Here is a 17263-nt window from a genome sequence, read left to right as displayed (position 1 = left end):
CACAGGGCAAACACCGGCAACGAGCGTTATATGAACGCTTGTCTGCCCAATAATCGCCCAGTGAAAAATCCCCTGCAAACCTTCTCGGTGTTGCAATTTCAATGTTGAGTAGTGTGTGTGTGTGTGTGTGTGTGTGTGTGTGTGTGTGTGTGTGTGTGTGTGTGTGTGTATATATGTGTGTATATATATAAAGGAGATCTTGCAGCACTCCAATAGGTGATAAAAATGTTTAGTTTATCCAGACAACATCAGACAGTGCAACGTTTCAGTCCTGCAATAGGACCTTCCACAAGCATGCTTTTTTTACACACACACATATTATATATATATATATATATATATATATATATATATATATAATCTCCAAGAATAGGCAGCACTCCATTTACAAAAGAGAAAAATGTTTTATTTATTTACCCTTGTGCAACGTTTCGGCCCTGTCTGAGGAGCCTTTTTCAAGCATACTGATAGTGTACACAGCAATGGTATATATGGGGACCAAACACATTGTCTCATTAACATGTGATTAATACAAATATTCAAACCGTAATAGATGAGTTAAAATGACCTGTCAAGAAATATACATGGTATCAACCGTGATTAGTTTACACTTTGATGATTAAGAAGTTTCTTAGCGCATAAATAAAGTGCATAAGGTGCTTAATTGGTGTATACATTATTAAACATTTACACGTGTGGATGATTAAAAACTATACCATGTTACACCCCGGTTCCGTTTTCTCACGTGTGTTGACTTTCTAAAGATTAATTTGTGCATGTCTGTGACGCCACATATGTCCGCACATGCGCACTGGCCGTCTGTAGCCACTATCAGCCATTTTGGTAAAGGTAATGTGGTTATCATATGATAAAAGCACTACATATGTTCACGCATGTCCTTTCAAGCACCATATCATATTTTAACAGGGAAAATTGTTATGAAGATCAATAATATCTGTTATATACGCTCTGAAACAAGTTTTTAGACACGTTTTTAAAGTGTCTGAGATTCCATAGTTATATAATACCTCTTATAATATGGTCTAATCGTAAATCAAATATTGTAATTATATGCAGCTTCTATCTCAGTATGATGGTGTGACCAAACATATAAGAGTATTGGATTCATTGCTGAACCATATATATCAATATGTGTATTAAGTGGAAAAACGTTTAAAAAAAAAAAAAAAACGCTCAAAAACCGCATCAGTGTGTTTAAGGGCATAATATGAATCTCATAATTAATGTTTTATGGTCAGCAAAAAAGTTGTAATCTATCATCCCAATTAAGATATGGCACATGATACGTATAGATACATTTGTTTACCAATGGCAGTGTTAGCAATATAGATATATATGATACACCAAAACAACGGTCCTAAGTGAACATGGGTAGAACTTGTTGGGCTCATGACGAGGTTATCTAAAAAAGATCATATTGATGTTATAAAAAATGTTGTAATTGTACACTAAATTGAGTACACGGAGAACGTGTGTTAGCCCATCCTGACCTGTGGGCAGGTTGAGTCGTAATAAAGTCAACATTTAACCCATGGGGTTTTAATGTATGCAGCCTCTGTATCCACTGCAATTCCCTGTATTTTAACAATTTGATTTGATTACCCCCTCTGCGTGGCATGGAGACATGGTCTACCAAGTAAACTGATCGTTCCTTCTCGGAGTGCCCTGCCTCCGTGTAGTGCTTGGACACTGGAAGGTCCAAACGTTTCTTGCGGATGCTATATCGGTGTTCGTTTAGTCTTGTCTTGAACTCAAGTGAGGTCTCTCCTACATATAAAAGGTGACAGGGACATTCCAAAATATAGACAACGTGATCTGAGACACAATTCAAATAGAATCGTATCTCATAAGCCAGTTTGGTCACTGGATGGATAAATTTAGGTCCTTTTTGCATCAAAGGGAAGTTGATGCAATTCAAACAGGGGTAGCAGCCAGTGTTTTTCTTTGTGAGAGAAGTCTGTTGGTCTTTTCTACCTGTGCCCATGTCTGATTTCACCAACCTATCTTGTAAGTTTGGTGATCTTTGGTATGAGAACAGGGGGGCTCTATTGATCTCAGAAATATGTGGTAGACAATTTTGTAGCATTGGCCAATGTTTGAGAATGATCTTATTAATAGAATGGCTGTGTTCTGCATATGTAGTAACTAATGGTATGCGGGCAGGTTTTATAATATGATTTTGGGCAGTCAATAGTGTATCTCTACTGATCTTATCTACAGTTTCTCTTTGTCGTTTGACAGAAGAAACTGGATAGCCTCTCTGCCCATAGCGGGTGCTGCTTCTCTTAAAGATCCCATCGATAAGAAGGTGGATTCTATGGCTAAAGCTGCTTTCTCTTCTTCTGTTCGGCCACTGCACCCAGGGTCTTCACAAAAGTCATGGCAGTTCTCATGGCCTTTCTTCGATCGTGTGGGGGGGGGGGGATCAAGGTAATCCTGCAATTGGATGACCTCTTGGGAAAGGCCACCTCCAGACAGGACAATTTGGCCAGCCTTCAGATCACCCTGGACTTTCGTCGTTTTGGGTGGATAATCAATGAGAACAGGTCCTCCCTCATTCCATCTCAAAGGATGGAGTTTCTGGGCATCATCTTAGACACCCAGATGGGCAGGATTTTTTTTCTAGACCCAAAGATCAATTCTCTCCGGAAGGGCGTATCAGTGCTGCGGATGAATTCCCCCATGCCACATTTATCATCCCGAGAACCCTCATGCAAAAACTAGTTTCCTCGTTCGAGGCAATTCCGTTTACCCAGTTTCACACTCTCCCCCTACAGTTGACGATTCTTGATCGTGGAGACAGGTTTCGGGACTCCTTGGACCTTCTGATCCGGCTTCCCTCTCTGGTTCGTCGAGAGCAGTTATGCTGGCTTTCCTCCCCGAGCATGTACCTGGGGATGCCTTTTGCCATCCTCCATTGGCAGGTGGTCACGACGGATTCCAGCCTATCAGACTGGGGGGCGGTCTTCTGCCGTCGCACGGTCCAGGAACAGTGGTCCAGCTTGGAGACTCGTCTCCAGAAAAACATCCTGGAACGAGGGATATTTTTCTGGCACTCTCCCATTGGACTTCCCTCCTCTCAGGCCTTTTGGTTCGAGTCCAGACAGACTTCATTGGGCGGAGCATAACGTTCCTGCCCTCTCGTCAGTTTAAATTCCAGGTGTGGACAACTGGGAGGGTGGACTAGCTGAGGTGGACTGAGGTGGACTAGCGGGGTTTGGGGTGCTTAGACCTGTGAGAGTGGTTTCTTCACCCGACCATACTTCACAGTCTCTGCCTTCGCTGGGGCACTCCGGACGTGGACCTCTTTGCCTCCCTCCACAACCACAAGTGCCCAGCTTAAGTCTCCAGGACCAGGGATCCTTGCGCTCTAGGTGCTGATGTTTCTTCTTTGGTCAGAGTTCAGTCTTCTCTACCCCTTTCCGTCTCTTCCCCTCCTGCCTCTGGTCCTCAAGAAAGTCAAGGACGCGGGGGCTCCAGATTGGCCACTCAGGGTGTGGTACATGGATCTCATCTCCCTGCTCGCAGATGCGCCTTTGCATCTCCCTCGATGGCACTACCTCCTTTACCAAGGTATTCTGTTCCACCCTGCTTTACCTTTGTTTGATGGCGTGGCTGTTGAAGCCGCGGTTCTAAGGTTTCGCGGTTTTTCTGAACCGGTCATTCAGACCATGTTAAAGGCTCTGAAGCCTCCGTCCCAAAGGATAACCACCGTACGTGGCGTGTATATTTCAGGTGGTGTAAGCTTCAACACTTCCTCCTTCGCTGTTCTCCGCGCATCGTGTCCTTCCTACAGGTGGGCGTGGACCAGGGACTTAGTCTGGTGACACTGAAGGGTCGAACTTCTGCTCTGTTGATACTTTTTCAGCGCACGCTTGCTTTCCGTGTTTCAATTAAATAGTTTTTGCAGGGGCTCACCCATTGTGCAACTCTGTATCGTCCACCTCTGGAGCCCTGGGATCTCAACTTGGTCCTTGACGCTCTTCAGTCATCACCATTTAAACCTATGCGGGAGTCCTTGCCCTGTGTCTTGTCCTGTAAAGTTGCCTTCATGGTGGCCACCACTTCGATCTGCAGAGTTGTGGTCACTTTATCTTGCAGACCCCCCTTCATGGATTTCCTTAAGGACAAGGTGGTACTTTGGCCAGGTCCATCTGTCCGTCCTTCCTTCCACCCACCTCAATAAAGACCTTGTTCTACCGTAGTTTTGTCCTAACCTCTCTGCATTCTCTGCATCAGCTGGATGGGGTCAGAGAACTCCAAATCAATCTTTCGGTTACGGAGTCTCTTCGCCGCTCTGACTTTTTTTTTTTTGTGGTACCACTTGTCACTGGTCGAAACGTTGCCATTTTTTACTGGATGTTTGACCAATAAAAGAACATATTGATTGAAATTTGGGAGACGTGTGCTGCTGCATGCTTTTTCTGAGGATATCCTGTGGATATGTCAAATGTCTCTCATGGGAAAACCCCCTTTAAGTCCACAAAATGGTAGTTACAATCTTCCACATGTAATGGAGCGTCCATTTCTTATGAACCCAGTCCTTTCAATAAAATAAAACACCAAATGCAGGAGTGGGCGACTCTCTTCTATCTCTCTATCTACCGTTTGCAATTCCAGGACATTGCTGACCCCATGTTAAGTGGGACAATACAATATCTGTCCAATCCTGCAATTCTCTGCATTATCTGTAATTGCTCCTGGCCTATGCTGCTTCTGCCTCTAAGGGATGGTCAGGGCTCAATGTAGGATGAGACTCCCCAACATATATGGTAGCGTTGTTCAATGTCCAAATAATAGCTTCTTGTCACTCTGTTTCTCTTATAAGAATTATTTCGCTCAAGGAGGTTCTCTTTCTTTCTGCGAGCTTCTCTATAGCCTGATATTATAGGCAGCCTGTCCCTGGATCTTTTATGGATGGACAAAGGAGCAACTCCACTTTGTGGTTAACGGAACGGTTTCTAACACACACTGACTGATTGACTGACTGTCTAGGCCAGGGCCCATTATATATAAGCTAAGCTCCTTCCCAAACTTCCCGGAAAAGCGACTCCTGCATAGGTTGCAAAACAGTGCATTGCAAATTTACGTTTACTTTTTAAAGTGACAGTACCTAAAACTGCAAAATGTTATAAAACATATTCAAAACCTATCTCCTTATAGTTTCTTGTGGGACACTACATAATAAGGCTGATGTAAGACACAGTTGTGACATAGCAAATTTAATAGGAAACAGTGCAGGTCTTTCACTACTATATTTCTTTCTCTGGTCCGCTATTCTAATAGTTGCATAGTTAGTACGGTTAAAAAAAGACACATGTCCATCAAGTTCAACCAAGGGATGGGAAAAAGGGATGGGATGAAACAAAAATTCTACACATTCACATAGGAGCTGATATTATTTTTTTTCTATGAAATTATCTAAGCCTTTTTTAAAGACCTCTACTGTTCCTGCTGTGACCAGCTCTTGAGGTATTCTATTTCACAGTTCTCACAGTAAGACCAGACGTTTTTCAGATCTGAGGTGCCCCCTAGCGGGTTCAGTTTTCACAAATCCCCATCCACTTGAATCTACGGAGGGATCAGTAAAAAACGGAACAAAATAGGACATGTTCTATGCTTCAACGGACCTTTCACACGGTCCGTTGAAACAACGGCCGCGTGGACGGCCCCATTGAAATACATGTATCCGCCTGACGCGGACGTACTCTAGGTTCGTCTGAATTTGGCCCCACAAGACCTCTTCAAACCTGACATGGTGCCTAAAATATATTCTAATAAAAAGGAGGCCCCAAAATCCTCTAGATGCTCCTTTGCTTCTGAGGCCTGTGCTTCAGTCCATTATCACACTAGGGCCACATGTGGGATATTTCTAAAAACTGCAGAATCTGGGCAATAAATATTCAGTTGCGTTTCTCTGGTAAAACCTTTTCAGGTGCAGTTTTTAAAATTGGGTGACTTATGGGGTTTCTAATATATAAGGCCCTATAAAAATAGGTTTTGGAAATTTTCTTGAAAATTTGAGAAATTGCTGCTAAAGATCTAAGCCTTGTAACTTCCTAGAAAAACAAAAGGATGTTCGAAAAACGATGCCAACATAAAGTAGACATATAGGAAATGTTAATTTAGTAACTATTTTGTGTGGTATTGCTATCTGTTTTACAAGCAGATACATTTAAATTAAGAAAAATGCTAATTTTTGCAAATTTTCTCTAAAGTTTGGTGCTTTTCACAAACAAATACTGAACTTATTGATCACATTTTTCCACTAACCTACAGTACAGTATGTCACGAGAAAACAATCTCTGAATCGCTTGGATAGGTAAAAGCATTCCCAAGTTATTACCGCATAAAGCGACACGTCAGATTTGAAAAAATCGGCTGCGTCCACAAGGCCAAAACTGGCTCAGTCCTGAAGGGGTTAAAAAGTCTAGATCATCCACAGCCTTACCCAGGCTCGGTCTAGAACTTACCTCCTCATAGAAGCTGATCAGATTGGCTTGACAGGACCGATCCCTCATGAACCCACGCTAATTTTGCATTTACAGTTTATTTTCATTGAGATACTCAAGTATAGCATCTCTTAGAAAAACCTCAAATATTTTACCCACAATGGAGGGTAAACTTACAGGCCTATAGATTGCGGGCTCATTTTTTGACCCCTTTTGTGTTTTTAAAGCGGTGCTGCACTTCTTACTGGGTTAAGTAGGTGACATTTAATAGAGAATTTACTTTATACCTAATCGTGTCGCCTGGCATTGGATTTACATGTGTAAATACAGTAGAGAAAAAGGCATTCAATAGATAGGACTTTTCCTCATGCTCATCCATTACTCCCATATTCTTTTCTTATTATTTATGTATTTGAAAAAAAAAATTGGGTTATTTCTACATTCTTTGGCAACAAATCTCTGTTTCAATCTTTGCTGCCTTTATTTGTCTTTTACACAACTTATTTTTGTGTTATTATTTAATGCCTCGTCACTACCGTCTTGCTGTAGTAGTTTGAACGCTTTCTTTTTAGCATTTATTGCACCCTTCCTGTTTTAAGCTCATCGGTTTAATTCTGTTTGTATCTTCTTTATTCCCATAAGGTATATATTTTTCACAGGACCTATTTAGGCCCCATGCACACGAACGTAAAAACGCCCGTAATTACGGCACGTTTTTACGGGCCCATGGAAAAATATAGAACATGTCCTATTTCAGGCCGTAATTACGGCACGGGCAGGCCCATAGAAGTGTATGGGGCTCCCGTAATTACGGGTGACTACGTGTGTGCACCCGTAATTATGGGAGCGTTGCTAGGCGACGTCCGTAAATAGTCACTGTCCAGGGTGCTGAAAGAGTTAAACGATCGGCAGTAACTGTTTCAGCACCCTGGACAGTGACTTCCGATCACGATATAGATCAACCTGTAAAAAAAAAAGATGTTCATACTTACCCAGAACTCCCTGCTTCTTTCTCCAGTCCGGCCTCCTGGGATGACGTTTCAGCCCATGTGACCGCTGCAGCCAATCACAGGCTGCAGCGCTCTCATGGACTGCCGCGTCATCCAGGGAGGTCGGACTGGATTTCAAGAGAGGGACGCGTCACCAAGACAACGGCTGGGTAAGTATGAATTTCTTTTACTTTTTCTGCGGAAAGGGCTGTCCCTTCTCTCTATCCTGCACTGATCGAGAGAAGGGGCTGCCGATTACTGCAGTGTAATTTTGCAGCGAAAACGTGCCCGTAAATACGGGTCGAATACGGGTGACACCGAACCCGTATTTACGGGCACGGCTCCGTAAATACTGTTGCAATACGGGTCGAATACGTGTGACCAAGGACCTGTATTTACGCCAGTATTTTTTTCGGGAGGACAAAAATAAGTTCGTGTGTATGAGGCCTTAAGAGGCTTTTAAAAATGTCTCATTTAGTTTGTGTATTTTTATTTTTGAGGACATTGTCCCAGTTTATGCCCTAAACGTCATCCCTTCGCCCATGAAAATTGGCCTTTCTGAAGTTTCGTGTTTTTGTAGGTACTCTACAAAAAACATCTTATTAACCACTTCACGCAAAATCACGTAACTGTGTGTGATGAGGGTTAAGGGGAAGTATGGAGCGAGCTCACGGGCTAAGCTCGCTCCATACACCGCGGGTGACGGCTGTTACACGCAGCCGACACCTCCCTGCAATGAGCAGAATCAAAGTTCACTTTGATTCTGCCCGTTTAACACCTTAAATGTCGCCATCAATCGCGACCGCTGCATTTAAAGTGTTAGAATCAGGGGGACGCCCCCTCAAACACGCGATCGTGCCCCCCCGCAACACGATTGGCCGGCTACAACGGTTGATATGGCAGCCTGGGGGCCGAACAAAAGCCCCCAGGTCTGCCATCTTTGTACTCCTTTGAAGCTCTGCCTCTGGCAGGGCTTCAAAGGAGTCTGTCAGAATCACGATATACTGCAATACATTAGTATTGCAGTATATCATGCAAGCGATCCAACGATCGCTGCTTCAAGTCTCCTAGGGGGACTAATAAAAAAAGTAAAAAACCGTTAAATAAAGATTTTTGTTATGTTCCAAAAACAATAAAGTATTAAAAGTTCTAAAAACCCCCCATTTCACATTTTTCCCCTAAATCAATGTTAAAAAAAATAAAAGTTAACATAACTGGTATCGCCGTGTCCGTAAAAGTCCAAACTATCACAATATAGCGTTGTTTAACCCACTCGGTGAATGCTGTAAAAAAAAATATATATAAAACACGCAAATTGCTGTTTTTTGGTCACCTTAGCGCTCCAAAAAATGAAATCGAAAATGATCAAAAAGTCGCATATACCCCAAAATGGTATCGGTGAAAACTACAGCTCGCCCCGCAAAACTTAAGCCGTCACATCGCTAAATTGATGGAAAAATAAAGTTACGGCTCTGACTACGGTGACACAAGTTTTTTTTAATTTTTCAAATGGTTTTATTTTTTTAAAAGTGGTAAAACATAAAACAAAACAAAATTTTGTATCGCCGTAATCGTATCAACCTGTAGAATAAGGTGAATATGTAGTTTTGCCCATTTCACCCCACAAATAAAAAAAATTCAGCTTCCCAGTACATTATGCAGTACAATAAAAGGTGCCATGAAAAACGACAACTTGTCCTGGAAAAAACAAGCCCTCGTATGGCGATATAGATGGAAAAATAAAAAAATCATAGCTTTTGAAAGGTGGGGAGAAAAAAAACAAAAGTGAAAATTTGAAAAAGGGCTCAACTATCGCTATCAGGGGTGTTAGTCGGAAGAGGAAATGTTCATGCTTAAAAATAAAACAACTGTCTCATCTCTATAATAGAACAGATCTTAATATTAAGACATTTATTCTCATTTTGTTCTCAGACCGTTCCCCAGATATTGAAAATTATTCAGAAGATGAAGATGAAAGCTTCTCTTCAGAACAAGAGGGAAGTGATGACCCATTACATGGGCCGGTAAGTAATGTGAACAAAACCTGGGTTTCTTTACCACCATTTTGCTATTTGTTTTCCACACTGTCTAAATCATAACCATCATTTATCAAAAAGGAAAAAAACTTTTTCCCTTTCCCCATCTCACTGTGTTGTTAGTTTACAGTTTTATGTTTCTATAAAGGAAGTGATTCAGATGATAACATTATACAGTGAAACCTCTTTGACATGACAACCCACATTTGAAGTAAAAAAAAATGGTTTTCTAGAGGCATGGTCCTCTCAAAGAAGAGGCAAATATACATAGGATATGTGGGGATCTAAATCTGTCACATAAACATCTGGTGTAGATGAGGGGTGGTCTACTCAAAGAGGTGATTTTTAAGAGGTTTCTGAGTACAGCCATGAAGATCCACAGATGATGTGCGGGCTTGCATCTCATCCATACATGCAGTTGTACTAAACTTTTAGATATAATATTATAACTATATTTCTTTAAGGATTTTTATTATGATGATGAAGACGTCAGAAAAGTGAAGAAGTCACGCAGAAAGATCCAAGCCTCATCAGCTATAACTAGAGTGAGAATAATATTTATTTATTGCATTACCGTGCCTTACTCTTGTATACAGTTTTTTTTATTAATTATGGTCTGTACAGTATTTGTGTTCTATGTGGTTTTATCATCCTTACCGCATTTATCTCAGCTACTGTCTTGTACAATCTAATAACTGTGACCACAGCTAGATAACTGGTTCCTAAATCACAGTGTCCCTTTCCTGAGGGCCTTCACAAGCTTTGTGATAGATCTTCCATCGTACAGCTCTGCTCTACCAGAGACCAACAAACTGATTTCTTTTTTTTATCGTTGAGAATGTTTCTCACAGACAACAGATGCCCCCATAACAATGTGTTCTTTTTTTTTAGGGGTATACAGATGCTTAACCCCTTCTTTAGTGTAAATCAGCCACGTAACTGTGTGCACCAGTAGTAGTTGCAATGTTAGGACCTGATATTGATGCTAAGAAGGAGGGAGGATGACGGCACAGAGAACATTATTGTGTGGGTCTTTAAAGGGTTTTTTGCCACAATTAACATTTCTCGTTTGTTACATTAGGGGACACAGACCTTGGGTATATGCTGATGACACTAGATGGCTTGACACGAAGATTATAGACACTACAGAGCTATTCAGTCTTAGCTTAGTGTTCATTGGAGGCAAACACTTTACAGACTCCTAACCCCAATTTTTCTTTTTAACAGGCCTCATAATCTGCCGTTTAGTGTTGGCGACGTCATTTTGCGGCTATGTGTGTACTTAGCAGGGGGGCCAGACCCCTTTTGCTCATCCAATAGCTCTACGCATTTGTCTACACTCTCTCCTCATGGGGATTCAGCATCTCCCTCCGATTGGCTTCTCAGGAGCATATGACTGCCGGCTGTCTCTCATTCATTCTGACAGACGCTGCAGCGGACACAGGACCTCCTCACTGCCTTATTCTCGTTTTGCCTTAGGACAAGCGCAAAACACATCTAGAACCGACTAGGACCGGCCCTTGGCCTCTTTTTTTCCTACAGGTGCCCTAGCACTCAGTCCTGAGTTTTTTTTACTCACTGTAGGAGTGTGTATTCCTAGCAGACCTAGGTAAAGGCAGTCATAACTTTCACCAGCCTCTTCTGCCTCACACGCACTTCGGAAGTAAAGTCACTTGAGCAGACCTAGCCCGTTTGGAGCCTGCCACGATATGAAGACATGGACAGAGAGTCCAGGGCAAGCTGGTCAGAAAGACTATACATCAGCAGTGTAGTAGTCTTGTGCTGTGTAGTACATGAGTTGTTTCATTGTTCATTTCACTTCCACAGTTTTTTTTAGTGTGTGGAGTAACGACCTGCTCTACTGCAATGTCTGACCCTGAAGGAGAACCATCTCGCTTGACAACCATTACTGTCCATTATGCCTGCTGTAACTGCAGCACTAAGTTTCCCTGTGGTCTGCTATTTAGCTATGTAAGGCATGCCAGCTTCCTGGCCAAACGCCTGTGGCTCCTGCATCCCTGCCACCCTCAGCGTTGCCCACGACTGGTTTAGTGGGTTTTGATCTGGAATGTGCCCATTCTCTTTCTAGGACTGAAGGTAACCTGGGAGACATCACTCCATGATAAGCATGATGTTTCATTTTTCTGACAAGCCTGCCCTGGACTCTCTGTCCATGTCACGTGGCAGCCTCCAAACGGGCCAGGTCCGCTTAAGTGACTTACCTTTCATCTGCCTCACCCCCCCCCAACAGAGGTGCAGTCCAGGGCCTCCTCTCCCCCGAGGTGGGGAGCAGCTCTCTGATACGGAAAACAAGGTGTCTTCTCACCTTGTTACTTCTGTTGAGGTGCTTAGTAAGGCAGCCCATTCCACCTTACAGGTCACTGAAGCCGCACCCTCGGCTTCCCCTGAATCCGTTTACTTTTTTTAACCTCGACGGTGCCAAGTAGCCTTTCCAAGGAGTGGAAACACCCAGGCAAGAAGTTCTCTCACTCTAGCCGGTTGGAAGTCATGTATTTCTTTCAAGAAGGGGTTTCTTCCAAGTTGTATATATCTCTGGCGGTGCACCCCCCTGTTTCCCGTATGGCCAAAACTACTACTTTGTCTATGGCAGATGCCACTTTCTTTAAAGATTCCCTGGATCGCTGTCTGGAATAGTTTGCCAAGTCCGTCTCTGCAGCCCTTGGCTGAGCATTATTCCCTATTTTTGCCTCTGCCTGAGTCAGCAGAGCAGCCACTTAATGAGCACAGAAACTCAGTGAAGGCCTTCTCTCTAGGACTACTCAGGAAGAATTGGGGGCTCTCTTCCATCTTCTTTCTAATGCATCCAAATGCCTGCGCGAAGCTTCTATTGACGCTGCCCAACTGGTGGCTCAGGTTTCAGCTACTACCATTGCTATCCACAGGAAGACTTGGCTGAAAGCTTTGTCTGCAGCTGTAGATATGTCATAAATATCTCTGATGGGAAAACCCCTTTTAAGCCTTGCCCCTTCTGATAACCCTGACCTCAGTCCGCCAAGGATGGAGCTGGTAAGTCCACTTCCGCCTGAAGTTTCAGTCTGGTGGAGGGCAGACTTCTGCACTTCAAGCTGTTCCAAATTTCATACGTCTGGGTGCAGGATGTGGTATCCTCCTGGTACAAATTGAATTTACCAGTGTTCCCTAGAGCGCTTCTTCCAGTCTGCTGTTACACAGTCCCCTTCCTGGACATTGTTCTAATTTTTAAATTTTATTTCACAAGTCAGGAAATATTATAATTTAGATTCTAATTTATAACATTTCCATGTGCTGGTCACTAGAGGGAGCAATACCCAAAATTGCTGCATTGGCATGTGGTAAAGCAACTTCATTGCTTTATGCTTCAAAATTGGAGAAGACACACTCGCTTTAGTGTCCTCAAACAATCCCCCCTCCTTTATCCTGGCTAGTGCCAGGAGAAAGGGGGTTGAATGTTCAAACCTCCTACACTGTGTGCCGCCATTTTTTGAGCGAATGCACAGTGTAGGAGGATTAGATACAGCGGTAATCACACAGTATAACACGACCATACACACACATCACATACACAAACATAACTTACCTGCTCCTGCCACCTCCGCTCCTAGTCCTTGCTTCTGCGCCGCCTTGAACATATGGCCGGAAGCCGCGGACGGAAGTAGTCATCTTACTGTCCGGCAGCGGCTTCCGGTCCACATGAAAATGGCGCCGGATGTCGCTCTGCCGAAGACCTTCCTTTTGGACTGTGTGGGAGCGGCGCATGCGCCGTTCCCACACAGACAGCGTACGCTGTAGTGAATGGAACGGCTCCCGTTCGCATTCTCTATGGGGATGTATGTGCCGTATTCCATCTCTGTATGTGTCGTTAATCGACACATACAGAGATGAAAAAAAAAATGGCAGCCCCCATAGAGAAGTAAAAGAAAGAAAAAAGTACAACACAAATAAATAAAATGTATTTTAATGACATACTAAAAGCAATAACATATAAAAAAAAATAAATTTGTGACACCTTCCCTTTAATGACATTGATGGTATATTTGGAGTCATTGTCCTGCTCCAGAATAAATTTGGAGTCAATCAGACGCCTCCCTGATGTTATTTAATGATGGATAAGTATCTTCCTGTATTTCTCAGCATTGAGGACACCATTAATCCTGACCAAATCCCCAACTCTCTTTGCTGAAATTCAGCCCCAAACTTGCAAGGAATCTCAACCATGCTTCACTGTTGCCTTCAGTCACTCATTATTGTACCGCTCCCCAGCCCTTTGGCGAACAAACTGCCTTCTGTTACAGCCAAATATTTCAAATTTTAACTCATCGTCCAGTGCACCTGCTGCCATTTTTCTGCACCCCAATTCCTATGTTTTTGTGCATAGTTGAGCCGCTTGGCCTTGTTTCCATGTCGAAGGTATGGCTTTTTGGTCGCAATTCTTTCATGAAGACCACTTCTGGGGTACATCCATTTTGGGGTACATGAAACTTTTTGATCACTGTTTATTTAATTATGCAGGAGGCATAGTCTTATAGCGTTCACCGTACCCTATAAATGACACATTAACTTTATTCTGCGGGTCGATGCGGTTACGGCAATACCGAATGTGTATCGTTTTTGTTTTTGTTTTACAGCGTTGCACAATAGAATCACTTTTTAAAAAAAAAAAAAAAAATAATGCTCTATTTGTGTTGGCATATTCTAAGAGCCATAACTTCTTGTATTTTTCCTTCAAGAAAGCTGTGGGGGACTTGTTTTTTACGGGACAGAGTTTTTAGTGGTAACATTTTGGGGTATATGCAACTTTTTCATCATGTCCTAATAGACAGCCTATCCGTTTTCGAGTATGTTTCCACAAGCTGGATACACTGTAGAATTTTCAGAAACTTGGTTCCGTTCAGAAATTCTGCTTTGTTTAAGCAGCAAAGCAAAGTGGATTCGATTTCCTCAAATCTCAGCCCCACACTAGGGAAAAAAAATGCAGAAAAGTGGTGTGGAAAGTGTTTTGCGGTGCAGCTTCCAAATCTGCAGCTTGTCAATTTGTGCTGCGTATTCTTAGTAGGAGATGCTGTTTCTTTGAGCCATAGACTTGAATAAGGAGCATAAATTCTGCACTAAAATGTGCACGTTGAATTTTGTTTCAGTTAGCACTGCATAAAGGAAACACTGTCAAAAGTGATGAAAATCCGCAGGTACACATATAGTTTATTGCAATCAATGTTTCACACTTAATCCGCAGGTAAAGTCGCCGCGGAAAAATCTGCAATGATTTCCCCAGCAACGTTGCGTTTCTGCTACAATATGCGTAGCCTGACTCCTTATTCACTGCGGATTCCTATGACTGATTTAACTGTGTTTTTTTTAAATTCCGCTACAGATTTTGAGTTGCGCAAAATCTGCAGCGTATGCTGCCTGTGGGAACATACCCTTACACTCACAGGCAGTACTGCTTTCGTATACCTTGTATACCAAAGCATTATAGAAGTGTACAAAAGATCGCATTGTGAAGTCCCCTAGTGGGACTAAAAAAAATATTTTTTATTCAACCCAGTTAAACAAAGTTTATTTTAAAAAAAAACCAACCCTTACTCAAGTGTATATGCAATCATAATTAGCTGGTACCAAACCTTTTTAAAAGGCCTTTAATAAGAAGTGGGTGCTAGATATACCAGACTTGACTTCTGAGGATTGGACGGAGGTAGAGACTTCTGTTTTTCTCCTCTGTGGTGAGTGCTGTGACTTTTTGTTTCAATCAAGATTTCTTAACTGGGTTTGTTGCACACCGGTCTGGTTAAAGAGAATTGGGCCCACTTCCTCTGATCTTTATTTCGCTGTCAGACAAAGGTCGGTACATTTCTGTACTCTACTGTGGGGTCATGTCCTAGAGTCTCCATCTTCTGGACTGTAATTTTTACTGTCTTACGTGTTCACTTTGAATTCCCTTAATTCCTTTTTTTTTTTTTAAAGGTAATTTTATTAAGACCTTATAGCAAACAGCGGTAAAAATATAAAAGTACAAAATAATGTTGCATACAGTAAGTAGTACAATAGTACCAAGTATAGAAGTTCAATTAGTAACAAAAAATATATATACGGATACATTTCTTCACAAAAAAAGATTCAGAAGTGTCAGGATTCTGAGTACACATGACGTCCAGGCTGGATGGTCATGTGTATTCATTATCAGGACACTGTAGTAATGTTAGGGCTTGTGTATGAGGCTGCACATAGCGATATATCTATATCGCTAGTGCAGTGTAAATGAATGGAGAGAAGTGCATGATGCTGATTGGTCAGCGTCATGCACTCCTCTGTACAACGCCCACTTGGGCATTAAGAAAGCTCATTAGCATAAACTTAAATCGCTCCTAACTTTGTGAAAAAAGATCGTTTTTTTAAATAAAAAGCATTACTGTGACCTACATTACAGCGCCCATCTCCTTATATAGGAGACAGGGCACTTATAATGTGGTGACAGAGTCTCTTTGAAGGGCGAGCGCGTGCACATGTTTAAAGTTTCCCAATCAACCCAGTAACACCCTGGACTTTAAAAAGGACTCTCCTTGCCTGAGCATTGTTAGTCTTCCTGTGTTCGTCTATGCAGATGGTCCCTTAGTTGTATCCTGCTCCCAGTGTTCCCGTTTCCTGCTTCCCGTATCCTGTATCTTGTTGCTATGTTTTGTTCCTAAGCCTATTGTTGGAGTTGTGTGTGATTCATCTGCCACGTCTGGTGCCGTCTGCCACGCCAAGCATCACCAGTGCCACGTGTCTGCTACTCCGAGCATCTGCCTGTACATCTTCCCAGGTACTCTTGTCCGAGAGGCTGTTATTGACTATTGTTTGGCCAACTGCTTCTCCGCTACGGCAAAGCAGTCTAGTGGGTCCACATACCCCACAGCCATGACAATCAGCCCTATAAGAGCCTCTCTCATAGAAGGGGGGAAGGTATTATTCCCATCAAAGGTTTGAAAAAGATTAAGTAAATGAGGAGCAATCAGTTCAACGTGCCACTCTATGGGTAGGCCATTCAGACACTGGGTTTTCCTATTCGGAAAGGAGCTAAAAGCCTCTGTAATCTCCACTAAAGTCAGATCAGCATCCAGAAAATGAACATCCTCTCTATCCAAGGTGGGAAATATAATCGTATCTAAGTATGCTTCCAGGTCAGGTGGGTTATTTGGAACCTTAGAAGAGTATAAATCGGAGTAAAATTTAAAGACAACATTGATGGCCAGGGGGTCACTAACAAGCATCCCGGTACAAGAGGTGATTTCCGAAATGGGGTTCGGGGCAGGGTTTTCTCTAGCTAAGTAAGCAACCAAAAGACCATTCTTATCTCCCCGTTCAAAAACCTTCTGCTAGGGATATAAAGTTTTCTTCCTGGTGAGCTCCGTTATTAAGAGGGTATATTCACGTTGCTTTGCTGAGAAGGCAGTAAAAGCCGAGGAGTCGTTAGTCAGCCTCCAACACTGTACGTTATTTAGCTAGTTCCCTTCTATGTGAGGAGATTGCCCGTGTAACCACCCCTCTAATATATGCTTTGAAGGCATCCCATACCAGATTGCTATCTGTTGAACCTGAATTAGTGTTCCAGAAACCTGTCATTTGTCTTTCTATGGAGGTTGCAACTTCAGCATAGGAGAGTCATAGGGGACTCAAACTCCAGAATTTATGTTTGGCAACTTCAGGTAATCCCAAAGTGACCATAAGGGGAGTGTGTTCTGAGATTCCCCGAGGGAGGTACTGTGCATCTACTACATATACTAACGAGGCA

General features: G+C 42.6%; 1 protein-coding gene across 3 annotated transcripts in view; it reads left to right on the top strand.

Moving 5' to 3' along the window:
* The window catches only part of PACS1 (phosphofurin acidic cluster sorting protein 1), a 169750-nt gene that overhangs the window by 26747 nt on the left and 125740 nt on the right, over positions 1-17263 (top strand). For 2 of the 3 annotated variants that reach the window (XM_075837400.1, XM_075837399.1), the window contains exons 6-7: positions 9395-9486; positions 9963-10043. In XM_075837400.1, coding sequence (XP_075693515.1) covers positions 9395-9486; positions 9963-10043 — 173 coding nt within the window. The remainder of the gene's footprint in view (positions 1-9394; positions 9487-9962; positions 10044-17263) is intronic. The other variant, XM_075837401.1, reaches the window with a different exon arrangement.

This window comes from Rhinoderma darwinii, chromosome 9 (genome assembly GCF_050947455.1).
Source record: "Rhinoderma darwinii isolate aRhiDar2 chromosome 9, aRhiDar2.hap1, whole genome shotgun sequence".
In the NCBI taxonomy this organism is placed as follows: Eukaryota; Metazoa; Chordata; class Amphibia; order Anura; family Rhinodermatidae; genus Rhinoderma; species Rhinoderma darwinii.
The sequence above is the reverse complement of the archived record's forward strand: the minus strand, read 5'-3'. Positions and strand labels throughout refer to the sequence as shown.